This window comes from Lottia gigantea (assembly GCF_000327385.1).
Source record: "Lottia gigantea unplaced genomic scaffold LOTGIsca_16, whole genome shotgun sequence".
In the NCBI taxonomy this organism is placed as follows: domain Eukaryota; kingdom Metazoa; phylum Mollusca; class Gastropoda; family Lottiidae; genus Lottia; species Lottia gigantea.
Window position 1 is genome coordinate 2,114,300 of NW_008707965.1, and position 27,461 is coordinate 2,141,760.

At 35.3% G+C, this 27,461-nt stretch overlaps 1 protein-coding gene across 1 annotated transcript; it reads left to right on the plus strand.

The window, feature by feature from the left end:
• Nucleotides 1-9,327: 9,327 nt before the first annotated feature.
• Nucleotides 9,328-15,175, plus strand: LOTGIDRAFT_158272 (hypothetical protein; the record flags this gene model as incomplete). The annotated part of the gene is made up of 8 exons (XM_009050989.1): nt 9,328-9,382; nt 9,717-10,948; nt 11,198-11,297; nt 11,790-11,825; nt 12,078-13,351; nt 13,861-13,960; nt 14,332-14,379; nt 14,667-15,175. 8 exons carry the CDS (start codon nt 9,328-9,330, stop codon nt 15,173-15,175), a joined length of 3,354 nt encoding a protein of 1,117 aa, XP_009049237.1.
• Between the last annotated feature and the right edge of the window lie 12,286 nt (nt 15,176-27,461).

The following is a 27,461-nucleotide window of genomic DNA, read 5'->3' on the forward strand; positions in this document are numbered from 1 at the left end:
TATAAATAAATAAATGAATGAAAACTGATATAAATAAATAAATGAATGAAAACTGATATAAATAAATAAATGAATGAAAACTGATATAAATAAATAAATGAATGAAAACTGATATAAATAAATAAATGAATGAAAACTGATATAAATAAATAAATGAATGAAAACTGATATAAATAAATAAATGAATGAAAACTGATATAAATAAATAAATGAATGAAAACTGATATAAATAAATAAATGAATGAAAACTGATATAAATAAATAAATGAATGAAAACTGATGTGAATGAATAAATAAATGAATGAAAATTGATGTTAATAAATAAATGAATGAAAACTGATATAAATAAATAAATGAATGAAAACTGATATAAATAAATAAATGAATGAAAACTGATATAAATAAATAAATGAATGAAAACTGATATAAATAAATAAATGAATGAAAACTGATATAAATAAATAAATGAATGAAAACTGATATAAATAAATAAATGAATGAAAACTGATATAAATAAATAAATGAATGAAAACTGATGTGAATGAATAAATAAATGAATGAAAATTGATGTTAATAAATAAATGAATGAAAACTGATATAAATAAATGAATGAATGAAAACTGATATAAATAAATAAATGAATGAAAACTGATATAAATAAATAAATGAATGAAAACTGATATAAATAAATAAATGAATGAAAACTGATATAAATAAATAAATGAATGAAAACTGATATAAATAAATAAATGAATGAAAACTGATATAAATAAATAAATGAATGAAAACTGATATAAATAAATGAATGAATGAAAACTGATGTGAATAAAAAAATAAATAAATGAAAATTGATGTTAATAAATAAATGAATGAATAAAAACTGATGTGAATAAATGAATGAATAGAAATTGATGTTAATAAATAAATGAATGAATGAATGAAAGGTGATGTAAATAAATGAATGAATGAATGAAAAGTGATGTAAATGAATGAATGAATGAATGAAAATTGATGTGAATGAATGAATGAATGAATACAAATTGGGATATGAATGAAAAGTGAGGTGAATAGATAAATGAATGAATGAATGAAAAGTGAGGTGAATAATGAATGAATGAATGAATGAATACAAATTGGGATATTTAAGTATCTGCATTATGATTGTTTAGAGCTCATATCATGCTGCCAACAAATGTTTAATGTTTCGGATATAATTTTCTCATCGAGACAGTTAGTTTTGAATATAGATTTCCAGACAGCAATCGATCGTCGTTTTCAAAGTTAACTGAGCTATGAGTCGATATTTTTTTGTTCGATTCCTTAAATCATTCAAAGAAAAAAATTGATCTAATAAACGATTTGTTTTATTCCATACAAAATTTACACTAAATCAATAATAGAATTTTCATTATCATGAGGTTTTGCTCTGAAAAGGTCAATACATTTTTTGTTTTTAAATGTGTTGTTTACATTACACAAAAAACTAAAAACACAAATGATAATTTCCAACAAAACATTATCTCTTATTTATTAAAAATATTAGACTAAATAACATAAAGTTTTACTCTGAGTAGTTAAATTCATTTCATTAAAATACGTTTGCGTGCATTACAAAGGAAATTGTTTCGAGAGGCAAATGGAATTTGAAGCAAAAACATCATATAATTTGTTTTATTTAATATATAAGAGTTTCTAAGTAACTTAGCCTCCCACCATCCTTCTCTCCTGTAGAATCACCTCTCGCTAGTACAAATCTATAGAAGGCTAGAGTAAAGCGTATATCCCAATATATTAGTGAAAATAATAAATAAATGATTGAGTTGTTTGCTAGTACGATGATTCTAACACAAAGTACAAAAACATGGTTAGCTTTTGTCAAATCGTCATGCAAAACATTTCAGATATAAAACATCAAAAGGGCGTTGTATGTCTGTGTGTATTAATTATCTAACGCTTTAACAACTACAAGATTCAGAGGCGTTCCAACATATCTCATTATAAAGTGAACCTATTATAACTAAACCAGAATTTTATTGTACTGTCAACGTACAAACTGAAGTGGAGCACAGCCGGGGAATACTCTTGAGGGCCCATTTCGTATTTCCAAATTTTCCCTATAATTTTAAGAACTATACCAGTTAAGAAGCAACGACCAGAAATTCAGTAATGGAATCGTATTGCCACAGTTCGTAAGAATCTCTAGTCCATTCAATTCCAATTGGTAGACCTTCAACAATGTAAGAGTTACATTACTCCGTTAAGTGGAACGATGTTCTTATTCATGTCAATTGTGATCAGCTGTCAATATGCGTGACTTTTGTAAAATGAATTTTTGTGTCATGGATGGCTGTGGTTTTATGTTTCAGTAACAAATTCCAAGCGTTGTACGAATCATTTTAACAGTACAAATGGAAATTTTCATAGGTCAAAGTATTGCTAGAAGCTCTGTAATTTAATCTTCACAATGTCAAGCTATTGCAAACTTCGTACTATCACGTTGATCTCATTAGCCACCAACCTTGTATCACGAAGTGCAGCAATTTGATTGGATTGTACGCCCACGAATACAACCACTCAGAGCCCTCGAAAGAGAGACTGTAAACATTATGGCATTGTGTTGACGGATTTTCTGTCGAGGTCCCTGATTGGCTGTGTTCGCAAGCGTCCAATCCAACCAAATCACTGTATTCCGTGATACAAGAAAGGTGGTTAATGGAGTCAAGGTATAAGTTGGAAGTTAGTAATAGCTTGGCATTGTGAAGATGAGTAAAGGTATTTGTACGAAGTTCGTAATGAGGATGAGTAAAGGTTGGTCTATTAAACCTCGATAAATTCTTGTAAGGTTTCATCTCATTCGGCCATCCTCTGCAGTTTCAATAAAACTGAATCTGACTCGATGATGAAAGGCGAATTTCGTTGTTGTTGGTCGACACTCTTTACATACTACAGTATTTAACGGTGATTTGTCAAGTGATATTAATATTGCGATCTAAACGTAGTCCAAATATTTAGAGACTTTGGGAGATAATTCTGACAATTATATATGCATTTAACTCTATTGGTTCACCAATTTTACAATTTGTTTTCATTGTCATTGTCTACAAATACTCGTAGTCCAGAACGATCAGCGTCTAATATTCAAATTACCAGAATCATGTGACAATATTGATATAGGTCCGGTAAATAATGGTCGCCCTCAATTAACGTGATATGTTGCAGAGCACATAATAACTTTCACGGTAGACCGTTTGATTTTATCTTGAATGATGTTAGTTTCCGTCGAGATTATGCCATTGTGGGTGTATTTTTATGACATTAGCTAAACCTGTAATCGAACGGAAATCTTTTCAAACCTTTTTCAAATATTAATGGCCAACTTCATTATTAATAAAATCTATCGGGACAAGGGTTTACCTAGTAAAAATAGTAAAAATAACAAAAAAAAAGAAAATAGTCTGATTTAATACATATACAATATCTAGAGAGACTACATGTCTATATTATACAAGTATACATGTCAAAAACATAATTTTGTAAAGAGCAAGTCACAACAGGGCCTGCGGAGGAAACATTAGTTGAGGGGCCGAGAAGGGGCCATTAAAGGCACAGGGTATTCTTTCACTAGGTAAATAGTCAAGAAAAATTTGAAAGTGGGAGGGCCATGGTCCCCTCTGCACCCCTTAATCTGAACCCCCTTTCCACATGTAAATTACATGAAAATAATTCTCGAAAATGTTTTTAACTACCACATAATATTTTTAATATTTTTAAAGAAACAACACCATCTTATGTAAACCAATGAATTGGCTCTAGCGTTCTACAATTTCATGGCAAGATACTTTTAGTTAAGAATTTCACATAAGACAAATTCAACCCTGGATCCTCCTGTCATTGATGCAAGGCTGATACGGAAAAGGCGTCTAGTCGTTCGGATGGGAAATAAACAGAGGTCCTTTTGATACAGGCTGTACATGTTAAAGACCCTTCGTTGAAAATTAAACAAGAGTAGGCTAATGCCGCTGTCGTGACGACATATCCCTCATTACACACTCCATGGTAGTGTCTGTCTCCATTAGCTCACATGGTACAGAAAAGTGGGATGTAAAACTCCATTCAATATAAATGACATATAATGGACTATAGTTTTCATTAGATCAAGCACCTCACACTTCCAACTACTAAAAAAAATATCAGACTGCCCCTTTAAAATATATTGACCTTGACCAACATAAGGTTATGGGTAAGCTACTCCCCGCTGCACCAAAAGTACGCACCATGTTGCAATGACTGTTAAGAAACTAGAAAGAATATCTTAAAACCTTTGGGACAACAATTTCAGTTTTACCAGAATCACTAGAGTAGATTTTATGGTTAATGACTCCCCGCAAAACCACCCCACAACAGTGTATCCATGACCACCATAATCTTGTATTTATTGCCTCACCCCTGGGAACAACTTTACTAGTTTAAAAAGGTTTTTACGACATGTTGACTGATGGTTAGACGATACAGACATAAGACTGTGAATAAACTTAATAAATTATAAATTAACTTCATAATATTTTATTAGACTGTTGACATTATTGTTAATATGTCACCATGTCAAACCATCCTCAAGTAGAAAAGTAGGCTAACCTCACCAAGTAGATCTGAATCTAAAAAAATGGGTGCGAAACATTTCTTTGTTTGTGAGAAAACTTCGGGTGTGACGGTGAATTGAAGAGCAGCAGGTCCAATGTTTAAAGGGACACTATACAATAAATACCATAATACTATAAAGTATGCTTTTTACATTTATGTATCTACTTGATTAAACTGAATTTATTTAAAAGGGTTAATTAAAAACGGAGAGTACTAATTATTAATAAATTAAGCAGTTTGACCTAGTTTTGGAGTTTGACCATATAATGGCTCGATATTATTAATTGAAAGAATACGTAGGAGACATATTTCTCTACAATCCGTACAGTAGTTTCCTTACAACTTCCTAAAAACATAACGAACACTAAGTAAGTAAGTAAGTTAACTTACATAATTTATATGTAATAGTTTGGTGTTAAAGAATTGACGACTGATTTTTTTTTGTTTAAAATTTCAAATACGTTAATAGACACATTTCTCTAAATTTTGGCGTACAGTTTTCATAAATCGGAGCAAAATTTTTTTTTTTTTCGAGCTATACAAAAATGCCCTTTAAGGAGGTGGGGATTTTTCGACGCAACCGTACCTTAAAAATACGGATGTTAAAATACTCTGCCATAATCGCACAGGCGCAGACTCTGTGATGGTGTCGCAATTTTTGTGCATTTTGAAATAGGGCTGTATATTACAAGATGGATTAATCAAATTTTTGAAATAAGAGTAGAAACAGGTACCTAGATGGTAAATCTTATAAACTTCATCATATATTCGCTAAGTTGGTCATTATTTACATTTTAAGTCTTTAGAACATTGATAATCAGATATTTCTCGCAGACGACATGACATTACACTGCTTTGGGTCAGAAATATATATCTGCTTTTGATGCTAAAAGTTTCCTCGCATCCGCTGGAAGCGAACGTTAGCTTGTCATCTACCTACCTACCTAATGTTTCCTCGTAACCAACTAAGAAAGCTTCGATTTTCAATAAAATATTCAAGGTGCATGTATAACATATACAAAGATTGAAAGATTGACATCGACAAGCTAGTGGTTATCGTTTATTCAAGAACAAAATCGATTGACAGAGACAATATTGATAACGTTTAGACAAAAGTTTTAATACACATCCCAATGGGGGTTCATCTGAGAAAAGGAACTTCTATTAACCTAGTTAGTCTTATTGATTAGAGCTTATCTCTTAGTTAATAGAAGTTTCGGATATTATAGTCACCACGAGGAAAGTTTGTTTGGAAATGGAAATCAAACTTTGAATTGGCAAGAATGCAAGATAAATTTGAAACGCAATTCAATACAAGCAATGGCAGCTATGGATTGTGGTCTCTTTGAAGGCGATGCTTAGTTGAAAGTCCCGATTGAAGGTGGGCATCGATCAGAATTCTCGTATGTTGATGCCGTTGATGCAATTATCAAATGCCTTATTTCCACATGAACATATAGGTTAAGGTGACAGTGTAAGTAAAATGAATGTAATTGAGGCGCCTAGAGCAAGTTCAGCAACAACCTTTTATTCCACTGAAAGCCATTGGATTAACCTATATTGTGTTTTTGTAATTTCCCAAAACAATCAGAATGATATAGGATACGCAAAAAGCTGATTAGGGCCAATATCATAATGGCTTCAATTGCGATTTTCTTCGTTGTACCTGCTTGTAGGATATCGGGTTCGTACTTTAGAAACCTTAATTGGAGATTTACGACCTACTTTTTCCACTTATTTCGTGAACGAATGCCGTGAATTCAGCTTGCAGTTGACAATTTTGCCAAGATTGTCGCATTAGTATAAGCGAGAATATTGTATCATTCAGCCTTTGACGGATCTGATAGTCAAAAGGAAGGTCATTAAAGTGATGCCATGGATATTCCTTTTTCAAACCAGCATCTAATCCATTGTTTCTTGCATAATGAGCTTCAAGTCTAATATTTGCTTAAGATTTTATCTTGATCGACAAAGGATGTTTATTATTCAAGCACCCAGAGTAGCTTTATTCATGTTACTACCGGAAAATTGTCTGTCGTTATAGCGAATAAAAGCTGTCGATAATGCCACGAGTGTCTGTATATAGGTTGTTCACTAATACACTCGGATGAAAATTTTATGTCCATAGTAAAAAGTTTTAAACAGATTGAACAGGGGATATATTACCTGAAGGTTAGTAAGAAAAGTTTTTTTTTAATTGATCAAGATTTTAAGATATATTGTACTTGGTGCCACGGGGTGCAGTAGCTCTGCTATCAGAATCAGACCCAGAAGTCAGTCACAAATGAAATTGTGAGCATCTTATAAAATTCATATATTCGCTAAGTTGGTCATTATTTACATTTTAAGTCTTTAGAACATTGATAACAACAGATATTACTCGCAGACGACATAAGGTCACAAATGAAATTGTGACTGACTCCAGTAGATTGTGACTGACTTTTGCAACTAGTTGAAAACAATTTGCTATGCAATAAATCGATGTACTATTCAGTTATTTACGTATATTACATATATTAGACAGATCATATTTATATGTATTTAGCTAACTGTTAAATTAAGGATCTTTCAAAGAAGATATGCTTTAATTTATGATGCAAATAGCACCAATAGTCTAATACTACACATTCAATGCATGTTTAACAATTCCAACTCGGTAAAGGACACCTTCTCTTTAGGACTCTTAAACTTAACTTTCCTGAAAACTATGCCAAACGTGAGCACCATGTTTTATTAAACAATTACTTGCATAAGAGTTTTCAACTAGTGAATAAAATACGACTGACGATTTCGGGCCTAATCAGAATTTGTCTTGTATTGAGGTGAGGGAGGTTTTCAGTAAACACCAATTTACCTATACATCAACTGCGTTATCAAATTACCGTTATAGTGTTATTGTTCATAAAATTCGATTGAGAACTCTACTGATGGATTAGTTTCTTGTGTTATGTCAACACAATTATTGAGAATCACTAATCACCAACGTTGTAAGGGGCAGTATGCAAAATTTGTATCATTAGAAACGTTGCTGATTATACTCGAAAAGATATCTAAAATATGTTATTTACTTCTATGCATATTTTTGATCAACCTGAATTTGTTTTTAAAGGTGTGGTTCATAACGGTTTTTGGTTTTATAATGGCTCGATATTTTATATTTGTAACCTTCAGAATAAGTAGGATTTCTCTGCAATTTTGCGTTGATATTAGTAAAATTCGTACCTTATTTTTCCAACATCAACCAAAAAACATAACGACTTCTAGAAGTTACGACAAGACACTTTAGATTAAAACTTTCTGATAAGTTACGGGACACTATAAAATTCTCTAGTTTTCATAAATTTGAGCAAAATATAAAAAAAATCATTTTTTTTTACCAATCATACTTTAGTCTCAGAAACTGGAATTATTTAGCTGAGCTAAGCAGTAAAAGTGATCACAGCTCACCATCGAAATTTGAGACTTCAAATCCATGTGTGTCCAGAATTATCTGCCTCTTTGGATGTTATTGTATAAGATACTCTGTGATATAGAGAAAAGACATATATAGAAAGAGTGAGTAGAATTCCAAGTTTGAAGTATTTTTAAAGGAATTATGAGATTTTCGTACATTTCTAGACCTTCTGAAGACTATTTACACATTCAGGTCTAAAATAAACCCCCCAAAATGGCGCACCTGTCCCTATAAAGAGAAAATTTGATTGGATAAACGTTCTTTATGAGCCTGAACATGTGACGCTTGCAGTTCTGTCGGATCATATAGACGCCAAAAATGGAAACATTTAAATCTGCATTTAAATTAGATTGAGGTTGTTTTTCAATTTCATTGCGATACACTAAAAAAAATAGGAAAATGTCAAAGGTACTGTATCGAATATTGGTCTATTAAACTCTTATTAAGCCAAGATGATTAACAATCAAATAAATCTATATTCCTTTATTCATACCAAATAACTTGTTCTGACTTCATTCTTACATTAAACTACTTACTAAGTGGCTTTTTAAGTTCGGCGACGAATGATATTCTTTATTCAGCTCACGAATGATTTGGTTCGTTAAGTTTTTATTGTCGGTTCTACTTCAATTGAACACGTATGAGATTTTGAAAGTGGAAATTTAACGCGGTTTACAAGTAACTAGGATCTTTTGAATTGTTATAAAGTGTGTTTTCCACAACCTTAATGAATTTTTATTCAAAGCCAGTGACGAGGTCTACCCTGGTTTGGCATCAGTTATTTGTTTTACAGATGGGGTATACGATTAGTGAAATTGATATCAGTTTGCTCAACTATGAAGTTGATTTTTTCGAAGCTTTAAAGTAACTTTGATTCATTTCATGCCTTCCATTGTATGGGAGGCTAGTCATGGAACTTAATTACGGCCATACGTATCACTTATTAAAATTAAATTCGAACTTTAGATTCGTATGAAATAAAAGAAAGAAAAAAAAAGCGAAGAGTGTGACGGACTAGTATTGAATATAATGAATTTTGATATCCTTCTAATTTTCACCTTATCAGATGCAAGATAGTGTAATGATAAGGACTGTTATATCGAAATCGGCAAATACTAACACCTTTATTGGAATTCTTGGGCCTATATATAAAAGTTAATTTGATAATTCTTATTTTATTTTCAAGAATGGCGTGAAGAAATATAGTTAATTCTAGCAGCTGATGGATCAAAATGGAGTTTCAAATATTTTTAACGATTTTCAACTTTATTATTATATTTCAACAAGGTAAGAAAAATTCTTAAAAAATCCGAAGAAAAATTAAAGGAATATATCGTTAGAGTTGAATTACATCCATTAGCCCAATGAGACGCATTCATGACGCACAATAGATCGTGAATTATATCTTCAAGAAGACGTATTCATGTTTTGTTAGTGAACAAGTATTTTGTTCAAAACTATAACCATCAATGCATGGATTTGTTCTTCGCGTGATTACATTTAACCGTTTCCATATTGAATAGCCCGTTAGCCCTATACAATTAGAACGACATAATAAAATTTGGCGTTTCTTTTAAATTCGTTATCAGTTTTTATAAAGGAAATCTTTTCTACCTTTCAGTGCCGATGTCCTATGGGGGCGAGTTTGTGTTAGTTTGTCCTGAAGGTGACACTGAGCCTGCAACGGAGTACATGCTGTATATAACACTTCCTAGCAACAATGCCGAAATCTATGTAACTGCGCCTTTACTCGGATTCGATTTCGGCATGTTCAACAACGTTTCTCAATCTGAAATTATAGAAATATCGTTGTCGTCGACGTATATGTTGTCTGGTACTGGAATATCGAATAATACGATTTACGTTACGTCTACGGCTGACGTGTCCGTGTATGTGATAGCTCGAAACGGTGGCGACGGATATACGCCTATACCATTCCAGTCTTTAGGAAAGGACCACTATATAATGACCCACTGCGACGAATATAATCCCTGCCAGTTTAGTGTCACTGCTGTAAATGAGGATGTTCAAGTGGAGATAATCCTTGCCATTTCTAACGGAGACTCCGTAACTTTGAACGCAGTCACTTATCAAACCGGTGACATTATATCACTATCGATTCTGGGGTATCAAACGTTACAGATACGTTGTAACTCGGATTTAACCGGAACGTTGGTGATTTCTAACAAAAACGTGTTCGTAGTTGGAGGAGGGGCGGTAGGAATGAACATCAGCGAGCGCCACCTGGTGATGGAACAGATCCCCCCAGTGCAAACATTCGGAAGAGAGATTTTGACAATTCCATCGAAATATACACAGAGTATTGGGGATAATTATTGTTTTTTATCCAGTCAACCACAGACTACTATTCAGATCGGTGGCGTAGTACGGAGATACCTTAAAACAGGCGGAGAATGGTTCACTATCCGTCTGAACGGTACACAGTTCATCTTCGCCGATAAACCTATTTTGGTTATGAGAATAACTCAGACCGGAACGGGTGATCCAATTACTGAATGGTCGACAATGTTAGTAATGATTCCAAAAGATCAGTTTCTAGTCGGTGGCACTCAAATAGTGCTGTTTCCGGGCGCTCAAGCCATATCAAGTTTGGTTATTTCTGTGGTGCGATCTCTGAACGACACTCTGTATATGAACACTGATTCTCAAACGGATTTTACGACCATACCAGGCGATGAATTGTTCATTAAATATACGTCAACGATTTCGCCGGCCGACAAACAGCAGGTGTCCAAGTCTAACGTTCGAGGCATGGCTGTCTACTATCAAGTCGAAGCTAATGGATATTCAGTAAGCCTAATTGGAGCCATGAACTTTATCATTACCTTCTCGGTAAGTCACTTCTGTGGAATCATTATAACATAATTCAGATCGACACATAGGATACTATAGTTCTTGTGTGATGTTACGACCCTTTCCCTTGATCGAGTATTTAAATGCTTCGTCTGATACCACATCCCACAGGAACTCAACACAATGACAGTTAACAATTGCATGATATAATATGTCCACATTTCACAGTGTTGATGTTATCGATTATTCTTCTATATTCAAAATAATCGCATTATGTTTTATGTTTAGGACTGTGTAGCGTCTGATACCAGTATAGGTGATATGGTGGACAATGACTGTGATGGTTTTATTGATGAGGATGTCTGCCCTCATGATGGGGCACCAGCAGGTTTGTTATTATTCTTATGTGAAATTAAAAACAGGACACTGAAATCTTGACAATAAAAATCTAAAAGCAATTATTTAGAAATGTTTTGAGAGATAACAGCGAAAATCTTGAAAAGATGAGATTTTGCTCAGAAAGTGTCAGAAAACAAATATTTCTCTCTCTATCTGTTACAATCTGTAAGATGTGTAGTTACACGATGAAATTCAGTATATTGTTACATTCGACAAGACATTGTTATACGCCAGCCTTTATCATCTGCATTTAAGGACTAGTGTACTCTTGTTCACTAAACTGAAGAGTTATTTGGGACACCAAAAAGCGTGATTTATTGGAGGATAGATACTTCTTGAATATTTATTACCCTAAACGTTAAAATGTGAAATCAATCTTTTCCTGTTAATAGAGTTAACCAAGTCAAAAATATTAACTCGATATCCATTTCGGAATGCACAAATAATAATGATTGTTTGGTTGATATGTACTCTATTTCAGACTATGTTGGAAAAGACTGTCAGCAAATTGTTTCAGGTAAATCTAACTTTTGTTTTATTGAAAGTAATAGTAGAGTTCTAACTCATGTTCGATCGTCTTGATTTTCACTCCAAATCTCAAGTATTGTGTAGGTCAATATTTAGGAGATTTCTATGACGTCATTGATCGTAGAATATAACTATTTAAATAGAATATCTTGATCGGAAACATGACAACTGAATGAATATTACTGTAAGATATGTCTTCTTGTGCTGCCAATTATAAGATTTGACACATTGTCCTTTTCAGGTGAAAGTGATTCGTTTGGTTTGAGATTTATTGCCGTTTTTCCAGAGCAGATGCAAATTGATTTAACTGGAGTCACATCACTTGTGTTCTCCACGATCTCCACAGAAGAAGTGACGGTTAGGATTACGACACCACGTAACACGTCCATTTTAAACGTTCAGATACGGATGAACGTAACCACAGAGCTGGCAGCACTGCATGATCTAGAACTGTCGGGCTCCGCTATATCGGATAAGGTTATGCTTATCGAGGCCAGTCATGAAATATCGGCGTATACTATTCTGGATACGAAGGCTGTGTATAAATCAAGTGGTGCAGCAAGACTCTTACCAGTGGAAGCTTTAGGTCAGGAGTATTACGCTGTGACGGTTTGTGAATCAAACTCATGTCAGATTCAAATTATAGCAGCACATCCCTTTACAGTGGTTCAAGTCAAATTGAAGCTTCAAGACACTTCTCTCACTCTAGAATATGGCGGGAAAACGTATCACCACGGAGATCTCATATCAGAATATCTGCATCAATATCAAGTTTGGCAACTTCAGGCACCCACGATAGATATCACCGGATCTCGTATTACGTCTAATAAACCAATAGCTGTCTTCAGTGGTGGACAATATACACAATTTCTAACCGGGCAACAGGATGACCTTTTCATCGAACAACTACATCCGGTAAAGTCTTGGGGCAAAACATTTGCGCTTGTTCAGGCACCTAAGGCGGCATGCTTAAATCTTGCATCTAGAGAATGTGATGATATAATTCGACTGATCAGCCATCAAGCAAACACAATCATAAATATCAGATCTCATATAAGCAGTCAGGAATATAGTCTTGAGTACCCTGGCCATTGGGTTGACGTAGACCTAAGGAATTGGGCGTATATTATAAGTTCGAAGCCTATTTCAGTGACACACTTGTTAACTGGTGGAATATATTACGATGGTGGAATGACAGTGGTGTCACCTATCAGCGAATTCGGTCAAAGGGACCAAATAACAATTTTGAATATTGCTAACCATGAGGTAGAGTTGGTGCTCATGACAGAAAATAAATATCAAAACGAAATTTTACTTAATGGCGGCAACATGGTCTTTACAGACACTTTGGACGTAAATATGACGTATTTCAACACTCCTGTGACGCCAGGCTCTAGTGCCGAAATAACTTCCCAGAATGCAACAGCTGTATTTGGTGGTTTCATATTTTCATATAAAACGGGAGCTGCAAGCTATTTTTTTTCATTGGCATCACATCACAGTTTTATTAATATTGTAAGTAAAATATTCTTCAAGCTACTGGCTTAACGATTCGAATACCAGGATTTTTGTTTTGGAATCGACTTGCACACAATACTTGCTGTGAATGTGTGGCTGGTTGTTTGAAATCATCTTCGTTTATACCACCTCCACGTGTCAATTGACATTGAAAGTACCGTTGTTTATTTAGTCTCAGCCATTTGACTTCGTATGATGAGGCAAATTGTGTATTATTCTCATGATCCGACTCGTTCTGTATTAGAGAAGTGTGGAGATTTATTACTAGATGCTTGATATGATATGACTGGTCACAGTGAAACACAGTAGAAATAAATTATGTTGTCGGACATGTTGAAGGGTCGATGAGCCTCATACACGTCATCTCCTGGTGTTGCTTGCTTTGGAAGATTTGATAGCAAACATAATCAAGTTCAGAATGATAGTTCGTGGCATTAAAATCACTACCTCGTCAATTCACACAGCAATGGGACGTAAAACTCCATTATCTGTCATTTCAATTTCAGGGCTGTGAGATTAGTGAGGATTCTGGCGGAGATGGCCAAGATAATGATTGTGATGGTAGAATAGACGAAGAAATCTGTGACCTGACAATCACACCACAAGGTAAGATCTGGCCACGTATTCTCAAAACGATCCTAGTGCAAGGATGTCCTAATTTCTTATCTTCTAACATTGACTCTAGGACATCCTAGCACTAAGATCGTTTCGAAATAGAATGGAATGAATGATGAAAGGGGTGAGGGTCATAATTTTTTTGGTCTATCATAACTGAACTTTAATTGGTTTTTATATTCAGCCAACAAAACATGAGTAAATATTTACATCTGTAAATATAATGGTGCAAGATTTATCATCCATACAGCTCAGACTGCACCCTTGAGAGCAATTTGCATCCGAAAGCATAATACCTATTAAAAATAGTATAAGGTTAACAATACAGATTATAGAATGGGCTGTTTATTTTCTCGTTTCAGATGACGATTTAGATGGTTTAATTGACGAGGATTGTATCGAAATAATTCGTAAGTTGAAAGAATCTTAATTGTTTTATCCTTCTGTAGGCCGGCCTACAGACGATTTATATTAATTAGATTTGATTTAAAACTATCACTCAAGGGAAGACTTATCTCGACACAGTGTAGGGTTAAGACAAATGCAAAGGGTCGCTCAACCTGCTACCGGTTTAAATATAGACCCATTACTCTTTCATGTAACCTACATAGTAAAATTGAATTGGTTACAGCTTAGCCTATCATCACAACTGAAATGCAAAAGTAAGTCTTATTCTTCTTCGTTTTTCATTTTACAGTACCTAGCTCAACCAGCTCAACCATTCTATCAAGTGCAATGGAATCCACCGTCTTAGAAACGTCTGCAAGTTCAGAATATTTATCAGCTTCGAATTCAGGGTACACAACTCTTGTACCAACGGACAGCATATTTCAACATACGATGTCAACCATGACTCCAGCTTTGAAGTTAGAAACGTCATCAGTTCTTGTGTTGACGCAAGACGACTCAGTGTGCACGTGTGGATGTGTGACGTGGTCCATAACAACCAGTTTAGATGCAGAAAGTTTAGTGGAAGTCACCGAGAGTATCAAAACTGAACTCATTGTAGATTCCACAGAGATGTCGAAAACTGTGAGAAAACGAACCAGCGCTCCAGATCCACGACCTTCTGCACAAACTGTCGGCTATTTCGGTGTAGCCATTATTTCTGGAATATTCATTGGGATTTTTATATTAGACGCGGGTGCTTTATTTACTGACTTGAAGATGCTGGTGCACGTTTTAAAGGAGGCAAAGCGTAGATGATAATCAGGCCCTTAGACTTGACTTGATTGTACCGAGGGGCAAGTAATATATCCCTAGGGCTAATGAATGTTTAGTTGCAGTAATAGAATTGGTCGGTTGTGAGAATTTTTAAGGGTGGGGGGTGCCTTCTTTTTTTTCTGCACCTTCCACCCGTTGCTAAAAATAATCATTCCGATTCAATACTATTGCTTTGCCGTCTTTGTCTATATATGACGAACCGAGACTACACCCTACATTTCGCACACGGATGTCATGTGACATGACCTGAGCAATCTTTGGGTCACTTTACGCGATATTTTAATAAGTTATTTTATTTATGGCGGCCATATTTTGTATTTTTCCTAAAGCTCAAATTAAAGTCCTTGGAACGAAACGGGGCATTGTAGGTCTCGTTCTGAAGATTCTACGAAGTTCTATACCAGTATTTGTTATATAACTTTAAGTATAGGTCTAACTCAAATTCCACCTTAAAATTGGGACACCTAACAAATGGGCTTTAACCGTTGTGTTTGTTGGTGATTCAAAACTTCTATTAATATAATAATATATGGAGAAACGAACGATTCTCAACAAATAAAAGAGATTGAACGCATCCTTGCTACTGACCTGTAAAATATATGACCCCACTACCTTATTTGGACACGTAACTCTTTTATTTGTGGAAAAATTAGTTTAAATGATTAGCATAAGGAAACAAAAACAAATGGAGGATAGGTCTATCCGTCGATTCCTGAATCGATTGAATAATGGAAGTGAAATATATAGACATTTGCCACAAACTTCTGTGATATTTTATCTGTAGTAATATTAAGAATTTATTGTAAATAAATTAAGATTATAAAAGCACAATGTAATAATAGTATGATAAACAATAAGTTGGACAGTGAACTGCAATATTGTTCCGAGAAAGAGATGCTTTGCTACTATTTGGTACTACGTGTTTGTAGTTCTGAAAACATCTTCTTCAAGAGGAACAGTGGAACTAATCAACTTCGAGAAAAGAATCTATGGGTAGTAGATGGGAAAGTGTTTCGGGGAGTGAACATTATCTTATTCCACAAGGTATAGACTATACAGAAAGAAAGAAAGCAAAAGAAAGAAACAACTAACTATATTTTACAAGAATAACAACTTAGGTTCACAGTTAAAGATCCTTTCTACCAGCTGATCCTTGGCCAAACCGCTTGGTATAGATCTTTCCCGGATTATCTCTACCCATTTGCATTTGGGTCGACTGGAATAATGAGTGACTTATTAAAGGTCATTGGACTTTCACATAGAACACATAGCTTCGAGTAACAAAGTCGTGGTTGTTCTGGGCAAGAAAAATAAAATGTTAACAAAAGGCCATTAATATATAAACAAAGCTGAAATAAGGCCACGGTTCCCAACTAGGGACTAGGGTGTCAGGGGTGTGGCCAACTGGTGTAGGAAAAAAAAAAATATTTTGAGTTGAGAGAGTACCTCACATCATCACATGCTGCAAATGTGGATGAAACAAAATTTTGGGTGTGCGAAAGGTCCACGTTATTGAGTGTGAAGGTTGAAATAGGTTGGGAACCACTGAAATAAAGGGAAATAATCGCTGTATCACTGAAAATAACTCAATATCAACTATACATTTCAATTTAAAAATAAACTGTTGTAGGCCCTTTAATTTCTTATTTGTTCCAAAAGAAAGGCATGGAAAGTCTACAAGAAGGGTAATAGGTAGAGAAAATATCTATCACCTGGTAAATCAATGACGTAGACCGATCTCTATCTGCGAGTCAACAATAAACACAACTTAGCTACTTTGAATGCCGTTTGGAGCGTTGGTACTTTACATGACGTCATTTGCTTGGTTACGTGGTTAATGGGGATGCGCGTGCAATTCTCGATCGGCATGGAAATAATCCGATGACCTTGAATAAGTCATCTGCATTCTGCACTCATAATCCTAGTCAACCCAGCTGTAAATAGGTAAGGATAATCCGGGAAAGATCAATGCCAAGGGGTTTTGCCAAGAACTAGCTGGTAGAAAGGAAGCTTAATTGTGAACCTAAATTGTTATAGACATACGCTAGGCTACATGTAAAATATTTAGATGTTTCTTTCTTTATTTTTGTATTTCCGTAAAATGTCAAATTGGCCTCATTCAATTATATTTAAATCAAGCAACTATTATGAAAAAGTCTACAAAATTTGGATCTCAGAGGCTGAACTCTTATTTCATGCTATTTGCATATGGATGGTATATTTGATCGTGATATTGTAAGCAGGGTTAACATGCGGTGTTTCGATGTTTAACATGGTTTCCTAAAGGTTACTACTTGATCCCATCATTCGTCTGCTATCCGAGATTTTAGATTCAATACACCGTGTTTCTCGTAACCACGCATAAAATCGCGTTAAATCAACAGCTATAATACCGGATATCAGAAAGGTAACCAACAACACCGACGTAACTCCCAAGTTTGTTTCTGATTGGATAACGTTTTCTGAGCTTTGTTTCTTCCTGATAGTTTGCGACAATGTTGCTTTTTCAACTTTTAAAAACTTTTTTTGATTTTCCAAGAGAGTCGATATTTCCGAGTTATTTAAATGTTTCGCACATGGACATGCACAAATACGGCTTATGTTTTTCTTTAATTCAAATGTACTCACTGTCGTTGTCACGAGCTGGACTGTTGAAACAGAGTGACTACTTCTCGTTGTCGAAATGTAACTAGATGTTTTATCCTGCAGTTTCGTTGTAGATGTCTCGCCGCGAGGGCCAGTTGAGGACAAAGTTGTTTCTTCTGATGGTTCAGTATTTAGATGATTGAAGTATGGAGTACTTTGATCCGCAGTTGTACTTAAACCATCATCCGTTATTCTTTTTACTCCAGTTGTTGTAGTAATCGAGGAATCGGAGATTTCATCTTGCATTTCCGTTGTGCTATACGATCCGGTAGAATACGTCTTTTCGTTCTCAGACGTAGCATCCGAATCATCTTTTGTTCTTTGTTTTTCGGTTGTCGTCATGGTCGGATTCCGGTCGGATATATAATCTCCAGTCTCCGTTGTGCTATAAGATTCGGTCTCTCCGTCTACGATCGCAGTCGTAGCATCCAAACTATCTTTCTCTGTTCTTTGTATTTCGGTTGTCGCCATGGTCGGATTCGGGTCGTATATATAATCTCCAGTCTCCGTTGCGCTATAAGATTCGGTCTCTCCGTCTCCGATCGCAGTCGTAGCATCCAAACCATCTTTCTCTGTTCTTTGTATTTCGGTTGTCGGCATGGTCGGATTCGAGTCGGATGTATAATCTCCAGTCTCCGTTGTGCTATACGATTCGGTATCTCCGTCTCCGATCACAGTCGTAGCATCCAAGCCATCTTTCTCTGTTCTTTGTATTTCGGTTGTCGCCATGGTGGGATTCGGGTGGGATATATAATCTCCAGTCTCCGTTGTGCTATAAGATTCGATCTCTCCGTCTCCGATCGCAGTCGTAGCATCCAAACCATCTTTCTCTGTTCTTTGTTTTTCGGTTGTCGCCATGGTCGGATTCGAGTCGGATGTATAATTCCCAGTCTCCGTTGTGCTATACAATTCGGTATCTCCGTCTCCGATCGCAGTCGTAGCATCCAAACCATCTCCCGTAGCTATTTTTGTTGATTTAGTATATTTACTGGATGTAGACGTTGTGCCTAGCGTTTCCGTGCTGCTGGATACCGTTTCAGACGTTATGTCATGTGTTGAAATTGTTGTAAATTCATTGTCAAAACGCCCATCCTGTTTAAAATCCCCGTTGGTGGTTGTAGATGTACCATCTTGTGCTGCGTCTATGACTTGAACAGAGTGATCATCTTTATGAGTTGGTTGCGTATCGCTTACGGCTGTCGTAGTTGTATCAGCAAGGGATGAGTCAGTTGTCGTATTTGCATAATTGATACCACCATCTGAATTTATATCTCCGTTGTTCTCATTTGAAATTAACGAATTATGATTTTTTGTGGTCTGTGGCGTCGTTAGGGTACTTGTGGCGACCTCTGTTGTCGTAGTTATGGATACTGAAATGGACAAATTTATAACATACTCGTGCAGGTTACAGTGGTGTTTTGTTTATCCAGACTGTGCATACATGGACATTAATGATTGGTTAAAAGTCTTAATTATTTGCAATAAGAACACAATGATATGATGAAGAATACATGATAATTCATTAGAAACACCAATTAATCAAATAGTCGGCTTAATTTGACTCTAAAAAATAAGGAAACCCATCTTTAATATGATATATATAATATATTTCATAATAGAGTGAAATCTTACTTTGTGTTTCACAGTGTTCTCCTGTATATTCTGAAGGACAATGACACTTGTATGTTTTTAGATCACTCAAACACCAGCCACCGTTCATACAATGGTGATTTTCACACATGTCTCTATCTACAAATATGTAAACGATAAATTTCCATTATTATACACATATTTAATATTGTCATTGAAATGAAATGGATACGCTCAAGTGGCGTCTGTAAGAGGCTGGGCTCCCTTAAACTACGGCTTCCCGGTTCCAGCCCCAACTTTCAAATTTCTCACTAATACTCACGGTCAAAACAGTCGAACTCCGTCGTCTACTAGGCAATTAGATCTGATGCCATGAACAGTGAAATTTTTCATAACTGGATTAAGCATTAAATTATGACATTGCTTGACTTGTTTGCTGATCAAAACAACCTTTAACCATACCACCATGCTCGATGTCAGGTTAAAATACGATTTGGGAGTTTCGTTTCCTGTTTTTCTTCTTTAAATCACGATCTTCAAACTTTTAACCACTAGCGTAGTTTGATTTATTTAAAGGGACAGATGTCTTTTCTATATATAGCAATGTCTCAAGGAAAGACGACTCGTTTCAAACGCGGATAATTCTGGATACACATGGATTTGAAGGTTCAAATTTCGACGGTGAGCTGTGAACACTATTACTAATTGGTTAGGCTAAAAAAAATCCTGTTTCTGAGACTAAGGTATGACTGTCCCTTTAATGCAAACAAATCAAAATCACTGTTACTTGGTGAGTCAATTACGAGTCGATGTTAAACAAAGAATCGACTTGATTGATTGGTTGAATATTACTTGGCCCAGAATAGGAGACACATATAGGATCATAGATGACATGTGCAGTCAGCTGCAGGAAGAATATTAAACGAAAACATCCATATTTATATCTTAATCAAATTGAAGACAATTTAGACCTGCGTTTCCTGAGTAATAGTAGCTATACCCTTAGTCTTAAACATCTGGCTCTTTTCCAACCTCTGGAAGCTATTTTGACAGTCATAGGCTGGAGTAGAGACAGATGTTTTTTTCTACTAAACCATGTGACCTACCGTAAAAAGGTACCAACTTCATTCCTCCGGGAAAACCATAACCTTCAGTTCGTTTCACACCATACATTAAAATCAGGAACTCCGTGTTGTTAAAGCGTTCAACCCACTTCCACTCCATTACACCACTGCTATATTTCGGACATCCGGACATATCGCTGAACGTTACGGTAGAGTAGAGTCCGAGTATCTTCTTGATATTTGTCGATAAACTTATGACATACATATAGTTCTGGAAATCCCATAAAGCATTGGCATGAATAACGTAATCATTTGTAAATTTGCTGACTGGAGGGATAACCATCATGAATGGGTCGCCGATGTAGGTGTTGGTGGAATTTATCCCCAGTAGAAACATCACCACAAGTATTGGCTGTGTCGATTTGATACATAAATTTTCACCTCGATCAAGGACCAAGTCAAGATAGTTTCGAGAAGCTACAATGTGAGAACTGTCATTTGTCGATACTTCTGTTTTTTTTGTTCCCACCAATCTAACCATCGAGTCCCCGGCACTTTCATTGGGAGCCTTAATAACAAATTCATTGCCAAGACTCACGATTGGTGGTAGCATCTCGACCACGTGGTCTTCGTCTGCATAGGAAGGAATCGGAACACGAGCACTTCCAGTTAGGACAGCAATAGGGTTTGATGATTCAATAAGCGCTCCAGTGGTGTCCTCTACGCAATAAAAGTTAAAAACGTCCAGCGAATTCATTTCAATATTCACATGGCTACCATTAGTGTAAAGCAAAAGATCTCCCGTACTATTGGAACAATTATTGGCTTTCAGCAGTTCGATGCTAACTTTCGTTCCATCCCAAGGAGCCGCTATTACAATCTGGCCTGAAACAAAATTTAAGACATAATTTTTGTCTGAGAGGTTTTATTCTGATCACAGAAAATTGCCTCAGTATCAAGCAACAAGCATAGGTTGTGGCATTAGAGTGTGGTTTTCATTGAAAGGACGTCTATCGTATGGCTTTCCCAGTCAATAAATCTTAGTGCATAGTACTCGTTCATATTACTATATAAGCCTGACAAATTTATCTTATCAATGTGATCTTCCCATAATGTCAAGTAGTCTAGTTTCTCCCAATCGAATTCCGAGTCATTAGAATTGAAATAAAAAAGGATGATGGCAGTGACACCTTTTCCAACCTTGCAATTGGGTATATTTTGAGTTTTTATTTAGTCACTCTTTTCGGAAAGTCCTGATCCTGTTGTTTGTTTTCACTTAACAAAAAGTAGTTGATGATGGTGGATGCAAATGGGCAATGATGGTAATGATGATGTGGGGTAAGATTGGTGATGATTATGGTGATGATGATGATTATGGTGATGATGATGATTATGGTGATGATGATGATTATGCTGGTTAATGTTGGATTATGATGATGATGATGATGCTTGTTGAAGTGGAATGTTGATGATGATGCTTGAAATTATAATGATGCTTGATGATGATGATGGTGATGCTTGACTATGCTTGATGATGCTGGATGACGATGATAATGATGGTGATTATGGTGATAATGATGATGTTGAAGATGATGTTAAGGTGATGATGATGAAAAACTTACACCCAAAGTTACTATCCTCCCTTTCTCCGCCATCAATGTTAACTACCAGATACTGATAGCCCAATCCAACTACCGGTAATGCTAGGAATCCATCAGAATATTTTGTCCTGTTACTGTATCCGTACACGGAGACGGGTTTCGACGCTTGTATGAGGACGGATTTATTTGGTAGTATTAAACTGTAAGGTTCAGCTGTAGCTGTAAAACCCAAATCAAGTTCTTTGAATTTTTCCTCTGTTAGTGAGAACGTCCATGTTTTTTCAGCAAACAAAACGTAAACGTCTGTGTTCTCTCGAGCAGTCACTACGATCATATTGGACGAGTGGGTGCCATGTCGTCCGCATTTCAAAAAAGAGAAAACGAACTCTGTTCCCCAGTGGTCTACCTCTAAACCTGTCAATAAAACAGAATTGATTATGAATAAAACAGATAGATAAGCTTAAATACTTGATCTAAAACCAAAATCTGATGCCATTACTTGCAGAAAACCTATACGATACAGAGATGTCACAGATGTTCAGATTTGAAGAAATACAGTAATTTTGTGAGATCACTAAAGACCATTCGGCCCGGAGATCACTCAACCCAGAGACCACCCGGCCTGGAGACCATTCGGAGAGGAGATCACTCGGACAGGAGACCATTCGGCCCGGAGATCATCTGGTCATGAAACCACAAGACTATGTTAATATATGTACCAATCTTAGTACATGTTTTATTGAGACAGAAAGAATATAAAAAGGTTGCATGCGCTTGATATTTTATTCCGATCTCATAAAATATCAATCTTTCTGTTCTCTTATCTGCACTTAAATACAGGAAGCTATTTTTTTCATGTGGGTTTACACCATTCAGCAAATAAATCTTAAAGAATTTTCTTCCATCAGAATAATAGAAAATAGTTCTTATTGTTTTGTTTCTGCTATTGGAAATGCCAGACGATTGCACTATAAATGTTATTACGAAAAGTGTATACTTAATAACACCGTGATACTCAATGCAGTTACCGGATATCTCACGAGATGATTTCGCAAGGAAAGGAAAAGCAACCATTTCTAACAATTTAATACTTGAAGGGAAATGGCCCTTCTAAACCAATTTACAAAGCTGAACTGTTGGCTATAAGTAAGCTATTTTTAAAATGGATACAAAGGACCTGGTTTCGTATCTTTATTTTCTGATATTTTTAGTCTCCACTGTAATCTAAGGAGTTTTCTACCAAAGGCCCATAAGTAGTATTTTAAACCAATCAAAGCTTGTTATCTAGAACTTGTTTCTTGATAAAATTAGGAATTGTTGGATAGCGATAGCAATATAACAGTCTCTTTGGGTTTTGTTATCCAAATTAGATTGCATTTGATTCGAACAACTAGATCAGAAGACTCCTCAACCAACAAACAAACAGTATCAAACCATCCAAATGCTAAAAACAACTACCACTACAACCAAATATTGCCTAGTTTGCGATAAAAGACGTTTATTTGCCAATTACTAAACATTTTAATTAAAATAAATTAGGCTTTCGCTTTATCGCCAATTTCTCGGAATATATCCATAGAAGTGACGATACAGGTTACATTTCTTAATGATCTTATTTTGTTTTATTAGGAATTGATCTTGGCTATTAAAGGTCGTCATATTTGACCTAAAAAGGACAGTGTTCATCCAATTTTGATATCATTTTGATTTACACCAGTTTTTTAGTCTTTTCTCAGATTATTAAGTATATCGGTCTCATGGTCCCCATTTGGAAATTTCCCTACGGAAGTGACGACAGTCGAAGGTTGTTTAACAATACTTAATACCCATGACCTCAAGTTGTAATAACCAACCATGCCACAACGAAATGAAAACACGGGAGTCCATCTTTACATAAACTTAAAAAATAAATGTAAAAGTTATTTAAGACTGTTTATAGATAGTGTGTATTAAAACGAAAGATAATACTCTATGGCAGGTCCCATCTAAAACTACAATTTCAGGTAAATATTATGATTAATAACAACGATAAATTTAAAGGGAAACTGACTGCAATCTTATGACTCTCTCCCCGCCAAATCCCCCCACCCCCCCTCCCCCAAAATAGTCTTTTGTGGGTAAAAAACCATGCGCATGAAACAACTGCATACAGCCCTTCCTTTATTCGATAGTCGTCACAGAGATAATCATCAAGGAGCCAATTTACATCATTTTTGGTTTTCTTAGATATTGTAATTCTTTACATAGTTGCAATGTCTTGTGTTTTGTTATATGTGCCCCTCGCTTCTATATGTCGTTCAAATCTTATAGCAATGAAACATTGTTTAAATGACGCAAAGAAATTCAACACTGTGGCGTATTTAGGGGTGGGTCCCCCTCAGGCACGTGAAATGTCTTATTTTGAAGTGTAAATTAAAGCCCCTAAATGCTCAAAATCAAAGACAGACCGCAGGTCCACGGCCTCAACGGGCTCGATGTTATAGGTTATTACGAAATCCTTCCCGATATTCCGATTTGGCTAGCAGATCTATTACATTCTAGATTCAAAGCAACGTAGAAAAGAATGGAAACATCTTACCCAAAATAGTTACCACTAACAATGTTTCAATCTGAAAAGAGAAAGAAAACAGTAAACTTGAATTAAAATTAGAAATCAATGGAAAACCCCACATAAACCCTAAGGCCGTAGTTTAAGGCATGGGTGATGCGGAAGTTCAGGTGGGGGTCTAAAGGGCATCTAGTCCGAAACATCTGCCTTTATTCCAGTATCTAATAGCTATTTTGAAAGTTTTCGGCAGCCGATAATTGTCAAATATCTATTAGAAGTTGGAATAGAGGCAGATGATTCGGATTAGGGGGCACCAATTAGCTGAAGCCGAAAATTGCATTTGCAAAATCCCTAATTTCGATAAATTCGTCCTGATTGGGCGCTTTACGTTATTTTGAAACTCTCTGATAGCAGAGCTCAAAGGGAGTGGTGCTGTGGTCCTACAACTTCAAGTTGTATACATTTCAGCTGAAATAAACATGGCGGTAATTTCAATTTATTTTAGTTTAGTTTAGTTTGTCCTATGGTTCATATATTTTCTTGAACCATTTCGAAAATCAAAATCTATAATTCCGGGGGCAGCGGACAACTTGAGTACCATGGAGACTTCATACGCTAGTATGTGATCGAAATTTATGTATTTATTGGCATAAAACTTTTATAAAATAAACACATACACCGAGCGATTCAACATAATCGTATTTTATTTTCGACTTAAATCAATATAATATCCATGTAACTTTGTTTGCATTTACCTATTTTTTCATGTAAAAATTTTCATTCTACTAATGGGATTGAAGAGAAATTTTTTAGTCTGTGTACGAGTATCGGCGACACTTAAAAGGTTTAATTTGCACCGTTTCTTTGTCCTGTCTGCAATTCAAATTTGTTTTATTCATAGTGACGTCATATTAAATTTGGTTGTGATAGAATAACAGGAACCTCCATCGTACGACTGGAAATTGAAATAGTGCAAATAGTATACATAATATACATTTATTGATAAAGATAAAAAGTCAAAATCTCTCTTAAGCATTCACTTTTAATACGCACACATGGAAATGTGGACTTACATTGTCATCACCCCGATCCGTTTACATTTCTTGGAAACACAATAAACCAATTTTTTTTTATCCCATCTTGATGAGACTTGATATGTATATATTGATGAGATCTCGACCAAGTGTGAATTCTATAAAAATCGGATGAATAGTTTGAGAGTTATTGCCCTTGGCTTAATAAACGCTTCAGCTTTGACTTATAGACACGATAGAGGCTACAAAATTATTTTGTTTTATTAGGTATTGCCCTTGACTAATATGTTGATGTCTGAATTTGATGGTCGTTTGCTTTATTTCCTAAAACATATGTTAAAAATGAAGCCATGAGAACAATGTGATTTGAATGATTGAATGTATTCTGGTTATTGCTATTGATTAAGAAAGATTTTGTGGACAATCTCAGCATAACTGACAGTAAATTGATGAGACATTAATAAATTCAAAGGTTTTTATACTAAAAATGCATTATGAATATCTAATCATTTCAAGTTCATCAGACGATCTTTTACCAAACCCCATTGGGCACGTAGTAATTGACCAACCAAAAGATGAAACTACGAAAGTCCGTCACGCATGGGAAGTTCATTGTATTCAGACGCTAAATACAGCAAGCCGATAGGATTGAATATTCATCATAATGCAGGCATATCACCCTTTGTTGTCCCGTCCAATATCACCAGCACTCGAGCAAGTAAGATAATTCATGCCAGTATGAGAGTCTGCGAGAGAAATGTCTATAAACAAAAGATGATTGTCGCATATAAAAAAAAAAAAAACAGAACTTAAATGACACCTTTTTCATAGCAAACTAATGACCATCAGTATTTAACAGTCTAACCTCTCACCTAAAGTCATTATCATTATTTTATCTAATTTCAGATCAGAACAGGAGAAAAATATCAAACAGACCAGACCAGACCGTTTATAACTTCGTCTGAAGTATTTTTTCCATCCTAGGTCTATACATTTGGGAGAATCAAACCCTCCCTTCCCAGAAATTTAAAATAAGAAAATTTGTATTATTATGATGATAATTTTATGAGAAAATTCGTAATTTAGTCAATGAAGATTTTATTATTTCTGACAGCTGCCAGTGGGCGTATGTTACTTTGCTTGGCAAGGTATCTTATTTCAATGAGACAATTTTCACATATATACAATACTTCTACAGCTTAGACTGATGAGATGAAAGTGAATATCAAATCACATATTAATCTTCAAATTGCGTTATGATTTTTTTCTCTGAGTGGCTCCATTCAATGTTAATTATAGTCGTAATTAATCAAAGCACTGGAACTATATACCGTATAATTGTGAGTACCAAACGCACCCATGTTTAAAACGCGATTTGATTCTGGAAGAATAGGTTGATGCCATTAAAAAAGCCGAGCATGATGAAGACCAATGAAATAGAAATTGAATTAAATAGAGTGTTACGTCATACTGTTCTTCTCCTGATTGAATGCGTCAAATCTAGTTCGTAAACACGATAAAGGCAACATTTCTTTATCCAATCTTAATGAAACTTGGTTTGCATGAATATATTGATGACAGCGTCATTCAAACAACGCCATATAGACAGAACGTCATACATGATTACGTAGGCATACAAACAACGTCATACAGATTACGTGGCATACAAACAACGTCATACAGATAACGTCATACAAACAACGTCATACAGGGTGCAATGAGGAAAATATTGCTATAACGGGGGCTTAATATTTTTCGATTGTTAGTCCTCTGGGATGTCACGTG